The following is a 26,572-nucleotide window of genomic DNA, read 5'->3' on the forward strand; positions in this document are numbered from 1 at the left end:
GATAAATATTTTAAAAATTTATAAATAAAAAAATTAATTGTAACTTTTTACACGATTATTATTTGTTGTATTAATTTATATCAATAGAAATAATTTTTTAATTTGAAAATTATATAAATTATTATGTCAACACATACTAATTACAACCTATATATACTGTTAATATAATTAAATGTATATACGTTTACTTATTAACCATTCAAATAAAAAAGATATCTTTTAACTTTACATCAATTAACGAAACTATTTAAAAAATATATATATGTATAATTCTTTCAAACCAATTGTTTAAAAAGAAAAATTAATTTCTCATCGATTTATATTTCTTTGTATTAAAATCTCATAAAAATTGTATCAGTCAAATGTAAAGAAAAAAGTATACGAGTTAGTAAAATTCTTATATAGATAAAATGTGAGAAAGTTATAATATATAAAATACTTACATATATACTTTAATACATAATATATAGAAATAGGTATTGGTTTCGTATGCAAAAATGATCCTAGAAGAGATAGGAAAAAGATATTGCTTTAGTTGGTGAAATCTTGTGTCTTTGGTAGTAACATACGTCGATCCCATTCGTCTACCCTTACATACGTCCTTAGATACATCTCCTGTAAAAGATTATATCCGGTATATCGTCCATACGAATCCCATTTACATGTATACTTACCTCTTTCTATCTTCTTTTTCTATCTCTCACATCTTTCTATCTGTCTGTCTGTCTGTCTGTCTGTCTGTCTATCTGTCTCTCGCTCTCTCTCTCTCTCACACACACTTTTACGCACACACACACTGTCACACAACACACATTCTGTCTTTTTCTATTTTTACACGCACACACATTTTATCTGTTTCTCTCTTTCCCTTTCTCTTATGCATTTTCTTGCATTCTCTTTCCTTTTCTCGTTCTTTCTTTCTTTCTTTCCATCTGTTCAATTCTTTTTATATTATCATTTTAATTTATCCATCTTCTTTTTTTACTCGAAGAACATGGGGGGGCTACGTGCAACGTTAAAATATATCATGGTATGCAACGTCAGCTTGTGAACAATATCCAGGAATATACGATCGAAGACGACTGCTCGATTGAACTGGGAGAACCAATAAAGATGTTCCACTGATGTGAGTGAGAGAGTCACGCGAACAGATCGAGATTTATCACGTAAATTTATCGAAGGAAATAAAGTAACAAAGATTTACTATACGATGGATTTTAGATTATTTTATCGTCCATTGATATATCTCTTTTCTTTCTTCCGCAAGCCCCCACTCTCCCCTTTTGTATATCTTTTTTTTTAGCTCAATTAATTTAAATGTGAAAAATAGGATTCTCGATATATAATATAAATCATTCACGGGTTAAAAGAAGAAAAGCTAATAATAATTAATATTTGACGTTTTCTTTAAGGTATTTTTCTTTTTAATTAAAATTATTCTTTTTTCTTTTGGGTATATAAACTAATAAAATAAATTTAAAAGAGTGATATAATATGTCACTTAGTATAAAGTAAAAATAAAAAGAAAAACATAGAATAAAAAATCAGAATAAATATTATAAATAAAAAAAGAAAAGTAAGAGACAGATGGAGATAGAAAGAATAATGTTCGTTTAAAATAATTCGGTCCGAAGAATTAAAAATAAATATATTCTAAATTATATTCTTCAATATAATTGAAGATAATGCAATTATATGTAGGATTTCTCGAAATGAAATATAAACCACAGGTTACAAATAAAGCAAATAATAAGTGTTTAATGTTAAGCTTTAGACATTTTCTTTCTTTCTTTTTTTTTTTAATTAAAATTATGCAGGAACTTTTAAAAATAATTATTTATGATTATATAAAATAATAAAACAAAGTTGAAATAGTAGCATTGTATATAAAAACAAAACAAAATAATAATAAGAATAATAATATTAGTAGTAAATATATAATAAAATAAAAATATATAAAAATAAATAAGTAGAATGAAATTTTTATATATAAATACAAAATAACAGCTAATATAATTAAAAAAGAACAAAAATTACAGAAATAGAGAGAGAGAGAAAGGAATTGATTGTTCACGGTGTTTATTTAAAATAATTCGTTCCAAGGAATCAAGATAAATGCAGTTATATTCGGATAAAGGAAAATTGTGGTCCGTGTTACTTTTGCTTCGTACCAAAGTAACTAGAGTTCAATTCCCGCGGGCACTCCTATCGGACGATGGTCTTCTTCCTTTTTTTTCCTTCTTTCTCTCTCTCTCTCTCTCTCCCTCTTTCTCTCTCTCTCCCTCTCTTTCTCTCTCTTTCTTTCTCTTTTTCTTTCTAGAATACTTAACGTTGATAGAGATAGACATTGAGAACAGACACTCGAAGTAATTTTTCCGAGCTTCCCTGAACTCGAGGAAATATGATAGTCACGTTATATTGATCACTATAGTTTTGATTATAACTCTCTTCGGGATATTTTTTTTTGTTTCTTTTTTCTTTGTTACATAGGAACTCGACATACTCGCAATGTACCTTTACATATCAACTATATTTATCGTCTAAAATATTTCTTTTAGTTTTCGTTGTTTAATTTTATTAATACCAATTTTTAGAATGAAATTTGATTGATACAACTTTTCGCAGTTCGGATGCAGATACTTAATATATTACAGATTAATGCATAGTTAGTAGAAATTATATTGCAAACTAACGTACTCACTATTTTTCGTGGTACATTTGAAGATAAAATTAAATATATTTAATGCGATATATTCGAGTAAATATTCATCCAGTTATTTTTAGTTAGTTGATATAAAATATTAAAAAATAATGTACAAAATTCAAGTTAAATTATTTTTATACTACGTTTGAAGATAACAAAAAATATGTTTAATGAAATACATTCGGATTGTAACGTAACGTATTAGTCCAAATTATTTTCATTAGAAAAAATCAGAACGTTTTAAATATATATAATATATACTTATTTGTTTATTTTTCCTACATTTCGTCGTTAATATATTGTTTAATATAATAAAATTGGATTAAATATATCGTATGTACATTATCGAGAATTTCATAGATTACAATGAACTTAGTTAATTATTTTCATTACAAATGCACAAATCATTTACATACTTTTGTAATTCGAATTAGATGGAATGATAAACAAATTTGTAGAAAAAAATATTAAACGATAGAACTGATGTAGATTATTTTTCTTTCCTTTTTTTCTTTTTTTAAATTCTTTTTTAACACTAGATGTCCTAGATCAAAGTTCAATTTATATTTATGAATACTTTCGAGACTTGTTACTGTTCTCGTTTAGTGCCAGGAAACCCCAAAGTTTACTCTACCATCCGGCACATAACACACGCGGTTCATTGTGCTCTCTTCCATCGTTTCTTCTCCTACGTATACCTATGAGTATATGTAAAGATACGAAAAAGAGAGAAGGAAAAAGAAAAAAGAAACGATGAGATCACTGGAACAATTTCACTTTCGTGAATCATCGTTTCTTTCTTTCTTTCTTTCCAATTTATCTATTTCTTTCTCTCTTTTTCTCTTTCCCTTTTTTCCTATCTTTTTCTCCGAATTTTTGTTATTTATCATCTCACTTAATTTCAATTCGAAATCAATCAATAAAAAAAGAAAAAATTTCTTTGATCTCTAACGACAAATATATTCGACATCATGCGGGTTTGATTATGTGTATATGATGTACTTACGTGTGTACTATGTAGTGATTACGAATTTACAAGAGGAAAGGGGGCTTAACCTTTCAATCTAGGTTCTAATATTACAAGATTTATTTTACACTGATTCAACATTGATGCATTTATTTAATTTTCTTTTTTAACGTGACTATCCTAAGTTGATACATTTATATACATATATGTGTATGTTTATATATGTATATATTCATTTATTTATGGGTTATATGTTTAAAGTGTGCATTATACATTTATACATGTATGTGTTTATTTATGCATCTGTTTATGTGTTAATAAATTCATGTATTCATGTATTCGTTCATTCATGTATTCGTGCGTATGTAGGTGTGTATGAATGTGCGAGTGTATAATTTGAACCATAACGTCGCAGACGACGTTAATGACGAACAATGACGGAGTCTTATCGCTGGAAATAATTATTTTGATAAATTTCATTTTACGAGTAACTTGAATGACAGTGGGCGGAGGAAGAGACCACGCGTGATCATTCAATTTTATTGGGAAAAGTAAATTGGCTCTTGCTGTCCCGTTATTTATTCATTACGTTCCTAAGAAAAAGAAAAAGAAGAAGAAGAAGTTGTTTTACAATACTAATCTCTTTTAATTAACCGTTTACAGTGTTGAGTCAATATATTAATCAATTAACGATTAAACTTATACGTGCATATTCATTCTAGAAAATATAAAATTAAATTATCATTGCCATGACAGTGAGTAGTTAATTATATATGTATACAATTTAATATAATATAATATAATATAATTATTATTATTTTTATTATATATATTTTGTTGTATGTGTGTATGTTAATTGTTACTGTTAAGAATCATTAATTAATTAAATAGATAGATATTTTTGTATAAATCAATGAATTTGGGGTTATATCATGAATACAATTTTTCCTCACAAACTAGAATGAACTTAGATCGGAGCGGAGCGTGGAGGTGGAGGAGGGCGGTGTATCCATTATTATGACTGTAAAATAGACAAACTATAATCGTCGCTACAACAATTCCGTTTTCAAATTTTGACTTCGACTTTAACTATGACGAGGACGATAGTAAAATTTTCATTCCTTTTAAATTTTTTTCCTTTGTTTTTTTTTTAAGGGAAGGGTGGTGTGGAAACAGGGGGGAGAGAGGAGCCATGAAGATCTGACTCTGTTCAAAATTCGACGAATCTTTTGCGCGTGCAAATATTTGCCATATCCTCTTGCCCGAGATTCCCATTAATTTCCGCCCTATTTTCAATTTCGTCCAAGACGCTTTACTCTGTCTCGAGAAAACAACCCCACCCCTTTCCCTTCCCCTTCTTCCTTTCCCCTTCCTTTCCCTCTTATCATCTCATCTAAACTATCTCTTTCTCTTTTTCTCTTATTCTTGTTTTCTTTCTTACTTTTTTTCATTCTCAAGGGTTTGAAATATTTGAAGGAAGGGATGAAGGATATCCCCTTACAGAAAATTATCGTGCACGAATTCTCTTTCCTTATTTCTTACTTCTCCTCCTCTCTTCCACTCTTCATCGCTCCTTCTCTCTCTCTCTTTATAAATTTTATGATTCTTCGTTTGTATAATATTCATAATATAAGAGGGTTCGTTCGATAATAATTATTCGCAATATAATATTTAACAATAATTTTTTGATATTTACCATATACGCGGTTTCCCAGTTATGCAGGGTAAAATTTATTTAATAAATAAAATTAAAATATATTTAATAAAAGAAAAGAAAATTTGAAAATAAATTGAACCTAAATATAAACGAACATATTTTTTGTTTTTATTTATTAAGTGATAAAGAAAATTTTTATTATAGAATATTTTTATTATACAAATTTATATTTATATTAATAATATTTATTATCATTATTGACCTATATAATAAAATATGAAATAGTGAATTACATTAAATGAAAAATTGTTAATCGAAAGAATGGTTTTTATTTATTAGTTAAAATTCTGTATTAATTGTTATTGCTTTTCTTGATTTAACTCGACCAAAAAATATGATTATAAATATCAATTAATGATATAATAAATTATCTTTATTTTCTATCTTTTTACGTAGTATAATAAGAGATACCTTTTCTTTATAATCATTTAACAAAAAATCTTACAATCTATCCGAATTACTATACCGTTTATAATTAACTGCATAATATGAACTAAAAAATAAATATATATAATAAAATCATAATTATTAAAAAATTGTGTTATTTCTAATTCAAGCTAGTACTAAATTGACTATTATCTTCGTTCTATATTAATAAAAAAGTAATAAATTTTCTTACATTTGTATAAATAAATATACACAAATTGTTGGTAAGTTTGTTAGAAAAAAAACAAAAGAAAGAGAGAGAGAAAGGAGAGAGAGAGAAGAAAGGAAAAGCTTAAGAATAAATTCTTAATCGCAGACGATCGATTTCATTCAACAATCTCCCCATCACTTTCATTTTCTTTATTTATCATGCTAATAGAACTGATGTAATTACAGTTACACCACATTTACGATGGACGTAGACGTCTAAAATGTATTCTATTTCTATCTTTATCTATTTATCTATCTACCTATCTCTCTTTCTCTTTGAATTGCAAGAAACTGATTCAAAGAATATACAAGCTCAACGATTACACGTCTCCCTGTGGTTTATGTCTATGTTTATGTCTGTGTCTATGTCCTATCATTCTATGATACTGTATTAGTAAAGAACAGAATAAGAGAGGGAATAAAAGAGAGACAGAAAAAGGGGGTGAAAAGGGGTGAGGAAGGAAAAAGGAAAGAAACCCCGCCTGGGGCTGGGAAGTTGTTCTTAGAACGATTCGGTAGATAGTAAATATTTAATAGAGATTCGTGGTGGTAGTAGTGGTCGTAGTGATGGTGGGCTTTCGCATAATGGCGAATAATGTTCGTGAAAAGCACGCGTGTGTTTCTACTCTCTTATAATAGATATTTTATACATCCATATATATCTATCTATTTATCTATTTTTATTTCCCTCTTGCCTCAATCACATAATAGAATGTGCACTAAAATACCCTATATAAATGCATTATACTGCTCTGTGTATCATTTATTTCTCATATATTTATTTCTATTGATATTCGCAGATAGAAAGAAAAAATCATGTTGAACGATAATAGTTCTGTAATAATTCATACAGAAATATAAGATAAATTTAACGCGTTTAATAACATGGAAGGGGGAACACCGATTACCGGAATTCATTTTAATCGTAACGTCACGGGGGTCATTGATGACCCCCCTCTCCTTCCTAGTAAAATAAATGCATTGCATACGATTACACGTTTTAATTTATCCGTTCTAAACAATATTTCAATGTAATACCTAACTCATAATTACAAATTTGTTGGTCATGGAAAATTAGGTATTGCATTCTAACTGTTAAATTTAACTTCAAAATCGGAAGGAATTATTCGAGCATCTAAAAGTTCATTTATGCCAATTTATCAGTATGAAAAGAGTTCTTTTTTCTCTTCTTTGTACTATTTTTCCGACAATTTCATACGTATATACATATATTATATACATGTAGACACACGTAAACATATATATGTTACAAACTATTTGGGAAACCCGGAATTATGAACACTGCGTAGGCATTATTCACAATCGCAGGCGTTTTTGGGCAATGTAGGAAACAGAAGAATTGTTACGACTTTTTCTAGGCATTGTACATAATACTTTGGTATCCTATAGAATGTCAAATTACTATGTAAGCAATGTTGAGAAGAATACATTATCGGGCAACCGAAGCCACCCCCCCCCACAATCAACATCACACTTGCTTTTGTGTGTGTGTGGAGGCGGGGTGTGCGTTGATTGTGGGGGGGGGGTCGATTGCTCGATATCTAAGAAATGTGAGAAATATGAATACATTTCCTCTATTGCTCAAAAACGTCTGCCATTGTGAATAATGCCTACGCAGTGTTCATAATTCCGAATTTCCCAAATGGTTCGTAACATATATATTTATGTTTATTTTTATGATATCTCCCCTTTTCTGCTGCCATTTTATTTTTTGTTGTTGCCAATATTTGAGCTAATAGTTCGGTTAGTCTCAGTTTGTTTGTCTCTTTTCAGTCAATCACACAGTGTTTCACTCCTTTAGAATTTTATGCGGGACCAAATGTAATGTTGCGTGAAGGATTAGGATGATGTGTAAATCATGCATACGTGCGTTTACTCATCATTGCGCATCTGTTTCTCTCTTTCTCATTCTCACTGTTTCTCTCGCAGCGGGAGTCGCGTGTAAATACGTTTCAAACATGATCGTCATGGTATCCTGGTCGTGGGAAAATGGCCGCGTGAAACATATTGTAACTTCTGTTATAATATTCTATCCTATTGTTGTACGTGATTGAAATAAAATCACTTTAAGTCTTTTGATTATTTGATACGAATTTTAAAATGAAAATAAAAAACAAAATTCAAGTTAAAAATAAACGTACAGATGTAGATATTGATTAGGTTATAAATGAATACTAAATTTATTTAAAAAAACAAATGGCATTGAATTAATTTATAATTTTATATGAACCATTCATAGGCCAAAACAATTAATTCGACTTTTTTTTTGAATTTTTTGAAATTTTATTATTAATGTTATTCGGTAATACTTAACGAGATATAGGTTATAAACAGAATTTTAACAAATATTATGTATAAAAGTAGATATAAATATGTAACTATATTTAACTAAGCTCATTTATTGGACTAACAGGTTGTAAATTAAATAAATATCTATCTGTCTGTTATTAATATTTAACTTTTTATAATCTTTTAATAGTAAATAATAGGAGAATGTATATTTTTTATTTTATCAATTTTTTCTACTTTTTGTTTTGTTAAGTTAATCGATTATTGGATTAACAAATGACTTATATTTATCGTTCATGTTTTCTTTTATTAATAATATTTTTATTAAATAAAAAAAATTAAAATAAAATACTTTTTTTTGATCTTTATTATCGGTGAACTATGATTAGGTAATATAATGATAGATATTATAATAGTGATTTAAAAAATTATTTACAAACCAATTAGTGTCAGAAATATCTTTCTTACTTGAGAAAATAATTAAAGATTAAAATAGTACGTTTAGAAGGTAAAAGCAAGCAAAACAATAATTAATTATTAATCTTGTGCTTATAAACGATAAATCTCTCTCGAAGCTTTGTAAAACTATTTATAGTCCATATCTTTATTATTATATACCTTTTCGTTTTACCAGTTACACCGTTATTTATTTGTTGAAATATTAAATCGTTTTTAATTGTATTAGAGGAGTACGATAAAAAAACAAGAGAAATTTTGTAATACTTTAGAAAATAAATAGTTATTGTAAATATATTTCATTTAGACTAGTTCTTTTTTTATTATTAAATGGAAGATAGAGTTAATATATCTTTTATTTTTGAAAATTGAATATCGCTTTCATTAGAGAAAAACTAGAATTAGGAATTAACCAATTGTACTATTAAATCCTACTTTTATTTTCTACGATATAATGAGAACAAAAAGTATCTTTAGAAGATAATTTATTTCTCGTCTATTCTCAATATTAAATCATGAAACTAATTTTTTTGAATCTTTGTTTAAAAAATTTATCCAAAATAAAAATAAATTATTATTGTATAAATACAAACAAACAAACAAAATGCAATAAATAATAATTATTAATTAGTCGTGTTCTCAAGCGTAGTAAATATTGAAACTTTTTCTCTCTCGAAGCTTGAATAAAATAATTTAAATTCAATAACTTCATTACAACAAACAACATTGAATTTTTTTAAAAGATCGAACAAAAAGGGCTGCACCAGGTTGGGTGTGTGGTACAATTTTTCATGAGATTTCTTTTGCACGCGAAAGAAAATAATCAAGCGATTCGAAAACAACGATTATGAGTAGCGATCAAAAATGAAAAGAGAAAGAAAGAGAGAGAGAGAGAGAATCAAAAAATCTATGAGATTTCTGTCTCTTTTGGCTTCGATATTCGCGAAAAAGAAAAAGGGGGACGGGGGAGAAAGAAGAAAAAAACCAACAAAAAGCGCGCGTGCACGATTGGCAACTCAAATGAATGGCCTGAAGCGATTTGTGTGCGTGTGTGCGTGTGTGCGTGTGTATATGCGCGTGTGTATCTTCTTTGTCGTTGACGTCGTCGTCGTACGTTACGTGAAAAGGGAGGAGAAGAGGCATTTGTGAAGTTTCACGGGTCTACCCCAACTGAAAATCGAAACTCGTTTGCGTTCGATAATCGGAAGAGTAAGAGAAAGAGAGAGAGTGAGAGAGAAAGACAATGAGAAAGGTTGATGAAGCAATCCTTGTTAACAGAACCTGGTGGTGGGTGGATAAACGTGTCGTTTCAATTTGAGAGTAAGTAAAGAAAAGACAACTTGCTCTGTGTTACGTTAATCTTTCAATCAGATAACAAAAAAATAAATATACGAGTCTGTTTTAATAAGAACATTCATTGTTTATAAACTAATTAATATTATTTCTTTTAATTATTGACAAATTATATTAGAAATAGAAAAGAAATGGATCACTTTGTTGGGTGACATTTGATTCTATTTTTTTGCATTAATTCTTATATTATTTATTTATTTATTTATTTATTTATTTATTTATAATATTTATGTTAATTTTATATTGAGGATTACTTTTACAATTAGTAATTTTTGTAGGATATCAATTTCATTATATTTTTATAATTTTATTTTTATATACGAAATAAATGTTAAAAATGTTCTTTCCTGTTGTTAAAAAAATATTAAAATAAAAGCTATTAAAATAAAATTAGAAAAAAATAAAGATTTATTCGTTAACATTGAAATGAAATTAACCATAAAACAAATCGATCATAAATAAAAATTATTAAACTTTATTAAACACACGTACACATATTATAAACAAGAAAATAATATAATAATAGGATAAAGAAAATGATCAGATTTGAGTGTATTTTCGTAAAATATAATAAGATCTTTGATCGAATTTGATCACCGTTTAAGCGGACACCTGCAAAAACACGAACAAAGTTTTGCCTTGGTATACACTTACTTGCAGAAAAGCACGTAAGGGGGTGGTTTGGGGGGTACGTGTGAGGTGGGGTGTATGGTATGCCTAGCGTGCACAGGATTTAGGGTGTTTTAGGGTCGACATAGTAAAAGATGAGAGTAAGTGAGATGGAGATAGATGGAATAAGAGAAAGAGAGATAGTGAGAAGGGTGAGTAAGGGAGGTGGGAGGGGAGAGCTGTGGGGAGGGTTGGAGGAAGAGTTGGCGGAGGGGTGAGAGAACATAGGGTTGCTAGGAGACACCCTCTTTTACGTGTTATATTGCATTACCCTATGCGACTCGAAGAGGGGTGGTCGAGGGGTGGTCGAGGGGGTTGGACACGTTGAATTGGTTACGAGACCGACGCGTTTCCGTGCCAGTTGGAAGGCGTCTCTGTAGAAAATGACAAAACCCGGTTGTCCTCGAATCCTTGGAAGGATTCCTCTCTTTGGATTCTGTTGATGCTGAAAAAGTCTCTTTTTCAGCATGATCCTATTCTGTAGATAACACGTACTGTGACTTATGCTAGATTTTAAGCAGATTTGTTGTTTGAATTATTGTAATCAAACATTTTTAATTTATTTTGTATCGAATATTTCTTTTTTTGTACTTTCAATGTATATTTATACGTTATTGTGTATGGTTTGTGTATTGATTAATTATTAGATGAGTATGTTTTGAATTGTTTGGAATTTTGTATAGAATTCAAATCGTAGTCAATTTGAAAGTGTAGGGTTGATTACATTTGTAGTCATTTCTATGGGGTAAAGGGACGAGGGAATTTTTGTATAGAAGAAAAATTTAGAAATTTTCAGTTGATATTATCATTTTTAAATTTGTTTCTTTTTTTGTTTAAATTTTTGATAGATGTAAAATTTGCAAATTTTAATAGAATTTTCAGCTCTGTTTTTTGTTTAAATTTTTGATAGAAGAAGCATGATTTGGAAATGTAAGATTGATAGAATTTTTAATTCTATTTATTATTGTTTGAATTTTTGATTAGAAAAGAGTTAATATAATCAATTATTTGAAGTAAGTTTTATATTTAGATGAATTTTTTTATAAAAGGGGGTATAGATAAATAAATATATAAATATTAAAAACAGATAATAAATTATTTGGATGAAAAAATATTGCGTTAAATATTAAAATATTGTTCCAATAAATATAATCTATTTAAACTTAATAATTGATTTATAATAAAAATTCATTGCATTTTCATATTTTTAATTCATTAACCCTAATGGTGGTGGTGCACTCAAATCGTGATATAATATAACATCATTTTAATTAAAAAGAAAAACATTATGCCGCCATATTGGTTGCATCTCAATTGAAATACAATTTGTTTTTAATGCATTTTTTAATGAAACAATTTAATTCAGAATTTATTTTTCAGTAAGAATTCAATTCAATTCATATTTTATTCATTTAAGGCAAACAATAAATGATAAAAAAATTGATAATAAAAATATAAAACTGATTAGAAACGAGATCCCTTAAATTCCTTGTATATTAGCCTTTACAAAATCTAGGAGGAGTGAGTAAAACACAGGTGTAAAGACAAAAGGTGGCAAAACAGGGAAAAGCATGCGTTCTAACAGGTGGCCCATAAAACAACCGAACCATCGAACATGCTCAACCTGCGTGGGCTCAAACCCACTGACTAGAGCTCTAAAAATAATGATTTTTTTACCTTCTCTCTTGATGAACGATCAACCGGATACGCATTTTCTTTTTTCCTTCTTGTTGTTCTATTGAAAGAGAAGTTCCTGTGATTAATTGATCGAGATAAAAGGTTAGATCATTTTTTCCCTATTTTTCGAATGAACATTAACGAGAGGAAGGTACAAAAAATTGTTTAATGTTTATTTTTAATATTAGATTTTCATATAATTAATATTTACCTATTTTTTTTTAGATAGTAAATTAATCGATATTAATATAATTTGTTTATTAAATATTGTATGCAAAGCAGATAAACGTTTCTTTATATTTTAGTTAATTTTTATTCAGACTCAAATATTTGATAAACAGATAAAAATATTTCGATATTAAATATAAAAATATATTATACACAAGTGTGTAAAGTAAACGTTTATTTATATTTCAGTTAATTTTTATTCAGAGTCAAATATTTAAAAATCATATATAGAAAGTAAAATAATAATAAAAATAAAATAATAATAAAAGAAAAATAAAAATTAGGACCTGGATTACTTGAATAAATAAATTTAATTTATTTAAATATTGATATCAATGTTATAAATTTTAAAAATTATAAATTTGAATAATTTTAAAATAACACTTTTAACTGGTTTGAATTGGTTTGAAGTATATTCAGTATTAATAAAAATAAAAATTTTTATAGTTATCTCATTATTTCTTTCTTTCTATTCTTATATTTTTATTCATTTTGTATTCTTCCCACAACGAGGACGACAACAATGTTGTTCTGTCTAGAACAAGCTTTTATATTCCAGACAGGATTGGTACTCGTAAACTACAAACTGTCAGAAACTATGAAAAAGAACCAAAAAAAAAAGAGAAAAAAAGAAAAAAACGAGAAAGAGAGAAATAAAGATAAAAGATCATTAAAAATTTCTGTTCGTCGTTTCGTAAGAAACCCCGTAAGGGGTTTCGTAAGAAAAGAGAAAAATAATAAGTCCACAAAATTTTATATATATATATTTTTTTTTTATTCCTATAGTTTGAAGAGAGAGAAAAAATAATCATCTGTCTTTTTACCTAACCGGACCGCATACAAATGTGATCGCGCGTCTCATTCCACGTCGATCGAAACGTGTCCTGTCACGATCGAAATTCCTTTCACGTAGAAGGGAAAGAAAAATGAAATAGGAAAGAAGAAGAAGGAAAAAAAAAGAAAACAGAGCAGATTATATTCCATCGACGTTCGGACACATTGGCGCCGATATTTCAGGGGTATCCAAATGTTTAATATTTTTCTTTTCCTACATTTTTCACACTCGATCTCTTCAAACTTGAAATTTTTTCAATTTCAGTATACGGAAGAAATTTTGTATTTTAATATTAAATGTAGAATTTTAATCCTAAATTAAATACCAAATCACTCGAAACCAATATTATGGTGCGTTTAGTATTCAAAAAACAAGGATTTCAGTAATAAAAAAAAAATTGTGTATTTTTTAAATATTAAATACAGTATAAAAATTTTTAATTAAAAACTGAAATTACTCGATCGGTTTTAGGTGGATTTTAACATTTAAAAAAAAGAGAGAAAAATTGTTAAAAGATTAAAAGCATTTTTCCGACATTGTTCACATTCAAGCTGTTCAAACTCAAATATATTAATTTGAATAATAACCAAAAAATTCTTTAATATTACACCTTAAATAGAGAATTTAAATTCTAAATTTAAAACCGGTTAAAACTAGTTCTAAAACGTTTAATATTAAAATAAAAAAAAAGACAAATAAACAAAAAAGAAAAATCACGCATTTAAGGGATTAATGCGTTTTATGCAAGTGGCGATTCAATATTCAACGTACGAGGATTTAAAACGATTAGTATGCAAGTTGATATCGCGATAAGAGATACTTTTTTTCCTTTTTTCTTCCTATTTCTTGGATAATTATACCGATAGTCTTCTCTTACTTAGTTTTCGTTTTAGCGTTTATCGATTCTACGCCAGTATCGATCAAAGTAACCTTCTTCGGAAGGACGAGTTGCGAGTATGCGTTGATACCACCGACTATGACGACGACAACGATGATGGTGACGGTGACGACGGCGACAAGTTTCAAGATCGTCGTCGTCGTAGTAGTCGTCGTAGTCGTTGGGTTGTGTTACGATCCGGCTGTCTTCGACAGATTGGAATGCAAATGCAAGCAAGGAGACGAAGGAGAGGAGAAACGATTTTCCTTGGCGACAATGTGGCGCGTCACGAAATACACCGTCGCGGTTCCGGCCAGGGTATTTACATTTTATGTACGGATGAAATCGAGACGACGATACTACGTCAACCATCCTCTTGGTTTGCTACTGTATTAACAATCTTTTTGACCTGGGTTTTCTCTCTATTTTTTTATATTTTTTATTCTAATATTTCTTTAGGGTTGACATTTATTTGGTCAGCTTGAAATATTTTTCATAAGAATTTTAATATTAAAATAAAATTATCAACAATTGTGCACGTGACGAAAACGATGCTGTTGTTTGCTACTGTATTATCAATCTTTCTTACTTAGGTTTTTTCTCTTTATGTTTTTATATTTTTTACTCCACTATTTTTCTAGGGTTGACATTTATTTGGTCATCTTGAAACATTTTTGATTAGAATTTTAATATTAAAATATTTTTGTAAACAATCATACCTAACTTATACGGCAACAACAAAAATTTGTTGATCAGTATTTTATTATTAAAATAATATAATACTACAAAAACAATTCTCTCTTCTCTTCTTCTTTAGCCCGTTTGCGCCCAGTATTGAGCATAGGCTTCCCTTAACGCATGTTAAGGGTTTTTTTGGCCATAACTCGCCACGCTGGTCATACGGGTTGGCGAGTATAAAATTATAGAATATTAAGAAAGGAGAATTTGTGGGTTTGAAAGGAGAGTAAGGGATAGGACAATGGTTTCACCCGTATGGTCTTGGGAGATAAACCAAGGCTCGCGTAGGCAGGGGCGCGTCCCTGAAGTAGATCTGTCAACTATCGGGTTCATAGTTGAGTATCTACCCGCTACCTAACAAAAAAAAAACAATTATCTCCGATTAAAACAACGATATTGTTAGTCGCTACTATGTCTGCAATGTTTCTACCTTAGATCTTTTAATTTTTCATTTTTCATTTTACAAAATGTGCAATATAAATTATAAATTAAGACTATGTAAACTCATTTTACTTTAAAAACTACATAAAAATGTTCATAGTAGTCTAACGGAATCCCTTATCAAATGATTTCTTCCTTATTAAACAGTATCTACATATCTTAATTTTTGCTAATTATCTCACACTAATAATAATAATAATAAAATAAAACCTACCAATGATCAACTCTTTAAACAAAAATAAAACAAAGATCAAACGAAGTAATAAATCCCTCCAAAAATGAATCCTATTTACAATAATAATAACAATACGATATTTTGATGAACCTCCTCTTAATGGACAACCCTTTCTACCTATAAGGGATCCTGAAGCTAAAAATAAAATGAGAGGATACAGATCTAATATAAGAATCTATCGGGAAGAGATTTGCGTTATGAGATCTCATTAACTTGGAGGCAAACGAGAACCTGCTACGTGAAAATCGTGAATTCGCGTAATTAAGAATCTCCGATGTGCTTTTCCGGGTTTTCTGCCAATGATCGGACAAGGTAAAAGTTGGAAACGACTCTTCTTTTTTTCTTTCTTTTTTTTCTCTTGAATTTTCAGGAACAATGGTAGGAGAACCGAGTAGTTCTCGATTACGATCGTCTGCGAGCTGAGCCTTCACTCCCTCTTCCTCCTCCTCTTCTTCCTTTTCCTCTTCATCTTCATCTTCCACCTACGTTCTCCACCTCCATTTTTTCCTCTTCTTTTTTACTTCTTCTTCTTCTTCTCCTTCTTCATTCTCTTTTGTGCGTTGTTCTAAAGGAATGGGATGGTGAAATAAGAGAGGGTTTCAGTTTATAAAGTGAAAAATATGCCTGTGTTTATCGTTACTTCGTGCCAAATTTAGATTCTGCGCGTGTGTTTAAACGTTGGTTGGGTGCACTGACCAAACGACAACAACGTCCGGTTAAGGTTTTCTAAACATAGAGAGAAATAAAAAAATAATGAATGAAAGAGAAGTAACGCCTAAGTCTGGTCGGTGAACTTTTAATCTTCAATATGTTTGATCGGTTTTTCATCTGGTGTTAAAAATAACATAACTGTAAATGAATTCATCGATGATTTATAGTAGGTTGATCTGTGAGAAATATTGTTGACTAATTGTTTGTATTTTATAAAAGAAGAGGTGGGGATTAATATTTTTATTCTAATATTAGGTCAACCATATTTGTGATATAATTGTGAAATAATTTATTCTACGTGTAAGAATTTGGGTTCCTCTAAAAATTGCTTATATTAGGGATACTAGAAAGTTTTTGTATTTGAAAGGTTTTAATTTCTGAGGTTATAGTCATATATTATTTTTGAATTAATTTAAATTCCAAGTTCAATAACAATGTAAATTACAGGAATTATTTTATTAAAAATATATATCTTACTTTTGTCATTATTTTTATTAAAAGTTTTTAGACTATTCGGCGTCCCTAATTAAAATATTACAAATGGCCTACTATCCTTGAACTCCTTAAGAAATTTATTATTTATTATAAATAATAATTGGTATATATTTTAAACCAATTTTCATAGGGTTAGACATTCATTAATCTCAATATTATAATAATAACAAAAATAATATATTTTACAGTGTGATATCATTTACCAAATATTATAAAAAAATAAAGAATAATAATTATTGCTATGCCTAATTTATTTTTAAAAATATTTGGTACCATTCTAATATTCCTCATTTACTCGTCTATCCTTCCGAAGTTATCGATATTTTATTATTATTATCAAAAATAAAAAAAAATGAAAAAAAGATGAGAAATAAAAGAGGGATTCCTTGGGATTCCTAGGGATTCCTCGGATTCCATATCGTTAATATATTCGAGTGAAAATGGCTGGTCGCCTTCCGGCAACATCGTTGAACGTTCCCTGTTATACCCTCGAGCGGAAGCAACGCACAAGAGAAAAAGAGAAAGAGAGAGAGAGAGAGAGAGAGAGAGAGAGAAATAGACTTGGATATCTCCTCGTGGAATTGAATTTCGTGCCGCCATTTCCGAAAATCTACTTACAATGGAAATTTTCCAATTTCCACGGACGCGCAACACCGCGTTTAAGTGAGGGTCGAGAGCCGCGTGTCGATATTGTCAATTATCGATCGAATGGGCACATCTCTTTCTCTATACTCTAACGCTTTACTCTTCCCGTTATTCGCACTATGCAGTTTTCTGCACTCACTGGTTATACCAGTCGCTAGATTGACCACGTTGAAAAGAGGTTAAATTTATGAATCCGACAGAATTTTTCGTTCGTTTCCAACATCCTTTTTCTTTTTTACCAACCAAACTCGACTCCCTCTCCCCGCCCCTCTATCACTTTTTTTAAATAACAATTCTAATTATTTATTGCAAATTTTTAAATCATTTTTTGAACAATATTTTGAATACGATATCACTTAATAACCCATAGCAATATGTAACCACGACGTAACCCTGCATTAAGATATTATAAATGGCTTCTCTGGTTGAACCTTTCAGAAATTTAATCACTTATATTTATTTGGTCAATATTTTATCAAATAAATAGTTAGAGTATATTATATATGAATATTTTGTTCAGTATAAATAATAATTTGACAGTATCTATAATACAGTATCGGTATACATATACCATAAATCAATGTGTAACCTTAGCACAACCCTGTATTAAAATATTATTAATGACTTCTGTGGTGGAGAACCGTTGAGAATTTCATTTTTTAATAGAAATAATTATTTGTCAATATTTCAAATAGACAGTATTCAAAGTTGCATAACAAGGTTCCATAATAATGCATACCAATATTTTGTTAAGAATATAAAACACTTATTTAGAATACCAACAATTCTAATGTAAATCAAAATAATACATACCTTTACGTTGAATACTGTTGATTTATTCCAAACAAAATACGGATCAAACAAAAACTAACCTTCAAATAAATCGATCGCACTATCCAACAAACTATCTTATGTATTAAAAACGACACACGTCGATTTAAGATTATCCAAATCCTCTAATGTCAAATGACTCACCCTTGACATAAAACTCATGTCAGATTGGAAATTATTGACTGGACGTTAAATACATTAAAAGATTTCCTCGATCGGTTAAGTTACAAGAACGAATAACAGTAGATAGTCATTCTATCGTAGACTAAAAAAGGATAACGCCCTATCCAGTTTCGAATTGTAGGGTTTCCCTGCGGATAGCCAGACGAAAAGGGTTCCAATTCGATTAGGTATCACCCTTCCTTCCTTCCTTCCTTCCAAAGGAAAGCAAGACGGTAACGATGATGACGACTACAACGACAATAGCGTCAGTAGCACACAGATGCGCCAATTTTGTTATGTCAAAAAGAGAGAGAGAGAGAGAGAGAGAGAGAGATAGAATTGGCCAATCTTGGAAACCAACGAACGGGATTTGCTTTTGATCATAGATAAAATAAAAGCGGATTCTGTCTTTTCCAACAGTGGCACGATCAATAAACTCACAATCCACAAATGTCCCCTTTAACCCTTAATACTAAGTCAACTCCATCGTCTGCTATTATTCATTCTTATATTTTCAATTACTTCAAAATAATATTTAATTGGAATAAAATTTTATTTTTTAATCATTCCCAAACTTAAAACTAATTCTGTAATTTACTATAATATTAATTTGTCGATTTAATTTTGTTTTTGTTTTCTCGTTTTTGCAAGATTGAGGCGTTAAAAAGTAAAATGCATTCTGGTACAATTCTGTTCTTAGTTTGTTGAAGATTTATGTTTTTCTTTTTCTTCCTTTTTTTTTCTTATCTTTCTTTTTTTTCGAGTAATCATAATTCTTCGTACTATGGCGTAAAAATTGAATTACTTTTCTCGTTAACTCTCCTCGTCAATGGTAGGAAGTAATACGAAACATAGCGCATAGACGACACGGGCAATCCCGTGGAAATGAATTGGGATTACTTTTACGGCGTGTTTCAAACTTCCCGATGGAACTAGCAGTGAGATAGAGACGATAAAATAGAAAGAGAGAGAGAGAGAGAGTTTGACGTGGAGTTTGGTGGAAAGCGTCCTATGGAGGGGGTTAAGAGGGAGGGGGTGGGATAGGTGGAGGGGAGTGGTTCACCCAAGGGTACTCCGTGAGGGAGTAGAAAACGGTAAAATTAGCTTAGACGGTAGACTGGAAGTATTGGCAGATAAGCGATATAACGCTTTCACGGTTCGAAGAAGGTTTTCACATTTTGCCCGTCTTATTTGAAATGCTTCAAATATATTTCCCAACTGTAATTATCAATTCTAGTTGAAATAATTCATTTGGTGTAAAAATAATTACAATTTTGAGCAATTTATTTAGTTACGGTGTTATCGAACGTTCCATTGAATTATTTTCTATAATTAATTTTAGAAATTCGATTCGACGATAATTGACATACAATGTTCGAATTGTAATGAAAGCATAAATCAGTAATGCCAGTGTTTTACTATAATGTATTAAATGTACATAACTAGATTAAAGGTAATTAGATAATGAAATGGCAATTTAAAAGTAATAAAAATAGAGATTATTTTTATATTAAATTTTATATACAAGTTAATATTAGTAGCATACATTTTAATTGTTATTATGTTGGCAAATAAATTCGTACGATTTTTTCTAAGTAAATAGAACGGCAAAATTCATACAAGTTTATTGACCAACCAACAATGGACGTATATTACATAACTTTAACTGAATGAACAGTAACTAGGAAATTTTCAATAAATAATTAAATTACCAATTATGTTTCTACAAATTGTATATTTCCAATATATTCGCCATGATAATTTCGACGATATTAAACAGTGTTAAAACAATAATATAAGCAAAAATTAGTAATCTCAATTTAAATCTCAAACAATAATGTATAGCATAACCATAACTGAATGGAAAATAACTTGAAAAATTTGCACCAAATTTAGACATGTTAAATGCCATGGAAATCTTTGGTGACTAACACTTGTAATGTCACAGAGGGTAACCGGTGGCCCCCAGTAAAATAAATGCATTGCACATGATTACGCGCTTTAACTTATCTTTTCTAAATAACATTTCAACATAATACGTAACATAATACAATAAAAAATTCGTAATGAGGCCACAGGCAAGCAATGTAAAATCAGCGTGGTATTAAATATGTTCAATATTTTGTCATCATAATAATTCGAAATTATAAAATGATAACTAAACCAAGACATTTAGTTTTCTCTAAAATACATAAATCAAGTTAAAGGAAGATCCTCGACGAAGAATAATTGATTTCTGAAGATCTTACGTTTCTTTAAAGGTTAAAAAGGCTACCGGATGTCGAATAAAAAAAAGAAAAGAGAAGGATAAGTGTACACAAGAAGCAGGTGGCTGAGCGTCATCTCAGCACGGAAAGAAAACAATGTCCTACTCCTACTTCCCACTCGTATTCGTATTCCTATCTTTCTCTTTTTTAGCTTCCTTTCTCAGTCTTCCGATTTTTCGAAGTAAATTGCATTTACTGACTCCTCGTAACGTAAGTATTTCTTCTTCAAATACTCGACATGTCGAGAGAGAGAGTAGCTTCGAGTCCACGAAGAGTAAAACATAGATATCTTGTACGTAAATGTTCCCTTTTATTCTGTTTTCTTCTTTCCTAAAAATATTCTGCATTTGTCATATGTAAAAAAGAAACGGGAATATTAAATAAGAATTTATTGTGAGGGAAGACAGGAAGATGAGGTATACCAGTTATATGACCAACCAATTCATATCTCAATTCTTTCTTCTTTTTCTTTTTGTGAAAACGAGAATTCCAACATGAATTCCTTTTCAGCAATTTTCTCTCTCTTTTTCTCTTCTTTTTCTTTGATACGCAGTGATCCTAGAAAATTGATTCCACGATGAACGAGAACCTTTTTTTCCTTACTCAATCGGATTTACCTTACTGTGAGTGATCGTTTAAAGAGTAAAATTACGATTCGAACGATAGAAAGAGATAGGAGAAAGAGATAGGAGAAAGTCAAAAATAAAATATTATCGTTCATTTACACATTTATCCAATACCGTTTTTAAATGAAATAAAGAAAAGGTATATTTTGAGTTATCCGACAATTCCATGCCGATTTTATGAAGAAAAGTTCTAAGTGAACACATTTATATTGAACTTTTCTGGTAAACCTAATAAAACTAAGTGGAGATAGAATTAGAATTAAACTATTTACCGAATTCTAAAAACAGTACCAGAGTCTGCGAATAAATCAAATTAGTAACAGCTTTTTGAACCGATTCTATTAATATTGAATGTGTCGTTATTTTTATAATTATATATTTTGTTTTTTATGATTTATATATACTGCATATTTGTAACTAATATTCAATTTATGTTTCTATTTACAGCGAAAGAATTAAAAATATGCGGTGGAATAAGCAGCGGCGGTGAAGTTTGTTGTTCCGCCGACATGGAGCTACGATTACAAGCAAGAGCCCGAGACAAGCACGAGAAAGCAACCAGGGACACCCTTCAGCGACTGCATCAGCTCTTGTCCACTCGTGGAAATAGATTTCACAGTGAGTATCACCACTCTCACGAGGGCTTTTACAGCGTTGATTTTACAGTGATAGAGACTACGATTGCTCAGACAAGAGAATCCTCTATAACCCTACCTGACTAGTCGTTTATACAAATCGTTCCTTTTAAAACAGCACTAAATATAACACCGTGAATTTATCTTCTTATTTTTGTTCTTTAATCAATCATCCAATTACGTATGATTTTTTAGTTAAAATGAACTTTTAGTAAACACGATGCAAAATGTTTGCGAACTTAAAATTTTACTTCTTCAACAAATCTAATTGGATCGATATCAATGATTCGTATGATAATAATTGTTGCTAACAATGGGGACAACGTAACTTTGTCAAAGAGAGAAGATGAAAGATCAAATCCCCGTAGGTTGGTAGTTATAAGATAGAAGTGGATACTGACAAAGTATATACTCCTCACACTCACCACCCACCTACCCTATGTATAAGATCCTCTTGCAGGTTATCTGTTGAGTGAACTTGTGAGACTTTTTTTTAATTAAAACAGGGAGAATGAAGATAAAGAGGGGAAATAGAGGAATGCGTGGATTCGTGCGCACGTATATACTTTACTTTACTTTACTTTACTTAATTCTACTTTACTTACTCCAATAGTCACTTCTGGATCTTTCCGCGACACGTTTCATTCTGCATCTACACTCAACTCATTTTTACTTTCTCTTTGTATCCAACTAAACCACGAACGAACTTTGGGGTAACGATTTTGGCATTCCCGAGGGTTATTCTCATCCAACACATACACACTTACGCACATATATACACAGACTACTTTATTCTGGCTATCCTTTATCTTTGAACTTTCGAACACATTCGATTGAGGAGAAACGATTTTATTGCGAATTCGAAAGAATTTCACTTTGGTCGCAATGGGGTCGGTCAAAGTGGATATTGGGGAGTCATGAAATTAAAAAAGTAGCCATTAAATCTTTCATTTTATTTGTCTGATGTTTTTTCATCTGTATTAGGTGATAAAATAATTGCTGTTTTAAATATCGGATTTAACGAGTTATGTGATTTAATTATCAAATAAAACTGAGAAGTTATCTGAGCTTTGAATTGTTCTATATACTCTTGAATTGTTTTAAGTGGATCCCAATTTAAAGTTGTATAATAAAATTAAACTCACAGATTTCATTCGTTTCCATAATTAATTTGAGGATTTAAATTCTACAATATGAAATATTATTAAAACAACAACATAACTAATAGTCAATAATGTGGTAAATTATATAATCATAATTAAATAAATGGGAATTACAAAATTAGGTGACATATTTAAAAAAATAAATATATTTTATTATTTAAATTAAATGAATAAACATTTACATATTTATTCAATAGCTTTTTTATAATCGAAAAGTTAAATAATTACTCCTTGCACTCGCTATTTTGTTTTTAAGTCTAAATATATTTTACGCCATATCAATAATGTTAACCTCTCGTTTAGAAAAGTCTATACTTTTCTATCTAGATACAAAAATAAATTATTTCATTTGAAAAAAATAAAAATAAAGAACAATTTTATAGAATTGTCGAACAAGAAAATATCAAAATGGAGGTTATGAGATTAACCATAGAGAATTGTTCGAGTTTAAAGACGAAATGCAGCAGCATTCAAGGAGAATGCAGATAGAAAGAGAAAAAGAGAGAGATAGAAACGATGGTTTATCTCTCCGTACTTATGCACCTTCCTTCCTACACGCCTTGCAACGGCGTCGATTCGAGAAGATCAGCGGTGGGATTACACGTTGGGAAAACGGGACCGGGTGGGACTGTTGGGAGGTAGGATTAAAAGATTAGCAAAATTGCCGTTTCACGAGGACCTCCGATCGGACCGGTAACTCTTCTCACGTTTCTACGAGGATAACGTTCTCTCTTAAAATATTAGCTTCATTGCAAAAATAATTAGATCTTTTTTATTATTTTATATTTACTTTTTAGTTTGTGTAATTACCTTTATTCTAGTTATTGTTAATTAATAATAATTGTATAAGAATTAAATTAGAATTACCGAGTTCGTTTGTTATTATTTTTTCAATTTTTTAATAATTGTTGAATTTAACACGTCACTCAATATGTCTTCGGTCTAACTAAGAAAAACAAATTTTGCCAGTCGACTTTTGAGTTTTTGGTCGCTTTGGGCGACTTTCACCGGCTGCTGTCCACTCAGTTGACGATCTTTTTGATTCAGGCGTGTAGTGGTGGATCTATGTTTCATCCATTGTCAAATACCGATGCAAGAAATCCTTTTTATTTCGCTTGAACAGCTCCAAACAGCGCTCTGAATCGTCGACGCGTTTTGTTGTTTCTGGTCTGGTGTGAACAAACGCGGCACCCACTTCGAAAGCAACTTGCACATGCCCAAATTTTCATGTAAAATTGTAAAGACACGACCTTCTAATATCTTCAAGCTGTCAGCTATCTCACGCAACTTCATTTTACGGTCTTTTAAAATTATTTTGTGGACATTTTTTATGTTTTCCGAAACAACTGCCGATTTTGGGCGACCAGAGCATTCAGCATCATCGGTGCTTGTACGACCGCGTTTAAATTCAACATACCAGTTAATAATAATTGATTTCCGTGGTGCAGAGTCCCCGTAATGCTTATAAAGGCACTGTTTAGCTCCAACAGTATTTTTCCCCATCAAAAAACAATGTTTAATCAACACATGAAATTCCTTTCTATATATTGTCTTGAAAATTACAAAACTGGAGTCACTAAAACGACTGTAACTTCTAAACTAACGGTCAAAATGCCATGAAATTTTAACACATACTGTTTGAAGATTAGTACTACCCGGAAATCACGTGGGTCTGTCAACAATGTTGCCATATATGTGTCAGATCGGGGACTTATTGAGTGACGTGTTAAATCTTCACATTAATATGGTGTCAGTCATACTTTAACTTGAAACAAAATGGCGATGTTATATCTGTCACTTACATTAGTTTTCTCTGTTTGGTTATGTAACGTTATTTAATTTTTATTGTCAATTATTAATAATTGTATAAGAGCTAAATTAGAATAACCGAGTTTGTTTGTATTATTTTTTCAATTTGTTAATATTGTTGAATTTAAGTCTTCATATTAATATGGCGTTTGTCATACTTTGATTTAAAAGAAAATGGTAGGGTTTATCCAATACTTAAACGTTAAATTACCCAGAAAATTCGTATTAATTTTGAAAAAAATGAATATACCTGAAAAATATAAATCAGTATATATCTTCCGGACAATCCAATAATCGTAGTAAACTAATAATATTAATAATAATAATAATAATAATAATAATAATAATAATAATAATAATAATAATAGTTTAAATTTTTTCTTAGTATTCAACGTTAAATGTAAACCTATACATGTATATGATTATATATCTAGTATAACAGAAATGATTAAGGATAAAATAAATCGATATAGGACAAAATTTCTCGCATCGTTTACGTGATGATGATTCGCAAGCGGATGATGCCTTTGATCGTGCGGATATTCGCATTATTAATTCTATCATCGTATCTCTCTCTCTCTCTCTCTCTCTCTCTCTCTTTCTTTCACTAACACACACAAATAGACGTAGATATTCGTTCAAGTTCCTCTCTGTTCCCAACAAACAGTCTCGTTTGTGGTTTGCCTGCTGTTGGTGAATATTCAATGGAAAAGGGGTTAGAGAGAGATAAAGATAAAGATAAAGATAAAGAGAAAGAGAAAGAGAGAGAGAGACAGACAGACAAACAGACGGAGAATGAGAAAATGAACAAAAGGGTGACGAAGTTTACATGTCGGATAGGATGCTCATTGTACTTATGTCTATGAAATCTGACAGGTAATACTAACAATCGGTTTTACTATCCTTTGGATGTCCCTTAGACATAGTAATTGCAACCATGACCCTTTTCTAAACTCTTTCCTCGTTTTCCACCCTTCCGTATTCGACCAGGAGCTTGACTCTACCAAGCGAATTAACGTGCTCTTTGAATTTTGTAACTTAACTAGACTGGTGATCTCCTGACAGGTTTGTTTAAGTTTGTTGATCATGGATTAATGTTTGAATTAGGATAATTATTTAAAATAATTCGTTTGATAACTCGATTATAATTATTATTAATTTTGGTTTATGATTTCATTTAAAAACATTTTTTGTATTGGAGTTTATATTTTTGTACGAGTTAACATTTATAATTTATTACAATTAACCAATATCGTGTCAAAGGAAATAGGACAACAATGTAAAATCATTTTATTTCACGAAGAATTAAGATTGTATAAACAATTTTTGTAGGCTAATTTAATACGTTTAATGAAAAATCGTTATGTCAAGGAGTACAAATCTTT

General features: G+C 30.0%; 1 protein-coding gene across 1 annotated transcript in view; it reads left to right on the forward strand.

Annotated features, from left to right (window-relative positions):
• LOC122520217 (glypican-6) overlaps positions 1–26,572 on the forward strand; it is a 156,948-nt gene that overhangs the window by 118,841 nt on the left and 11,535 nt on the right. The window contains exon 2 of the mRNA XM_043640280.1: positions 22,028–22,198. Within this exon, the coding sequence (XP_043496215.1) occupies positions 22,028–22,198 (171 nt within the window). The remainder of the gene's footprint in view (positions 1–22,027; positions 22,199–26,572) is intronic.

This window comes from Polistes fuscatus, unplaced genomic scaffold, assembly GCF_010416935.1.
Source record: "Polistes fuscatus isolate 324 unplaced genomic scaffold, CU_Pfus_HIC Scaffold1, whole genome shotgun sequence".
NCBI classification, from domain to species: domain Eukaryota; kingdom Metazoa; phylum Arthropoda; class Insecta; order Hymenoptera; family Vespidae; genus Polistes; species Polistes fuscatus.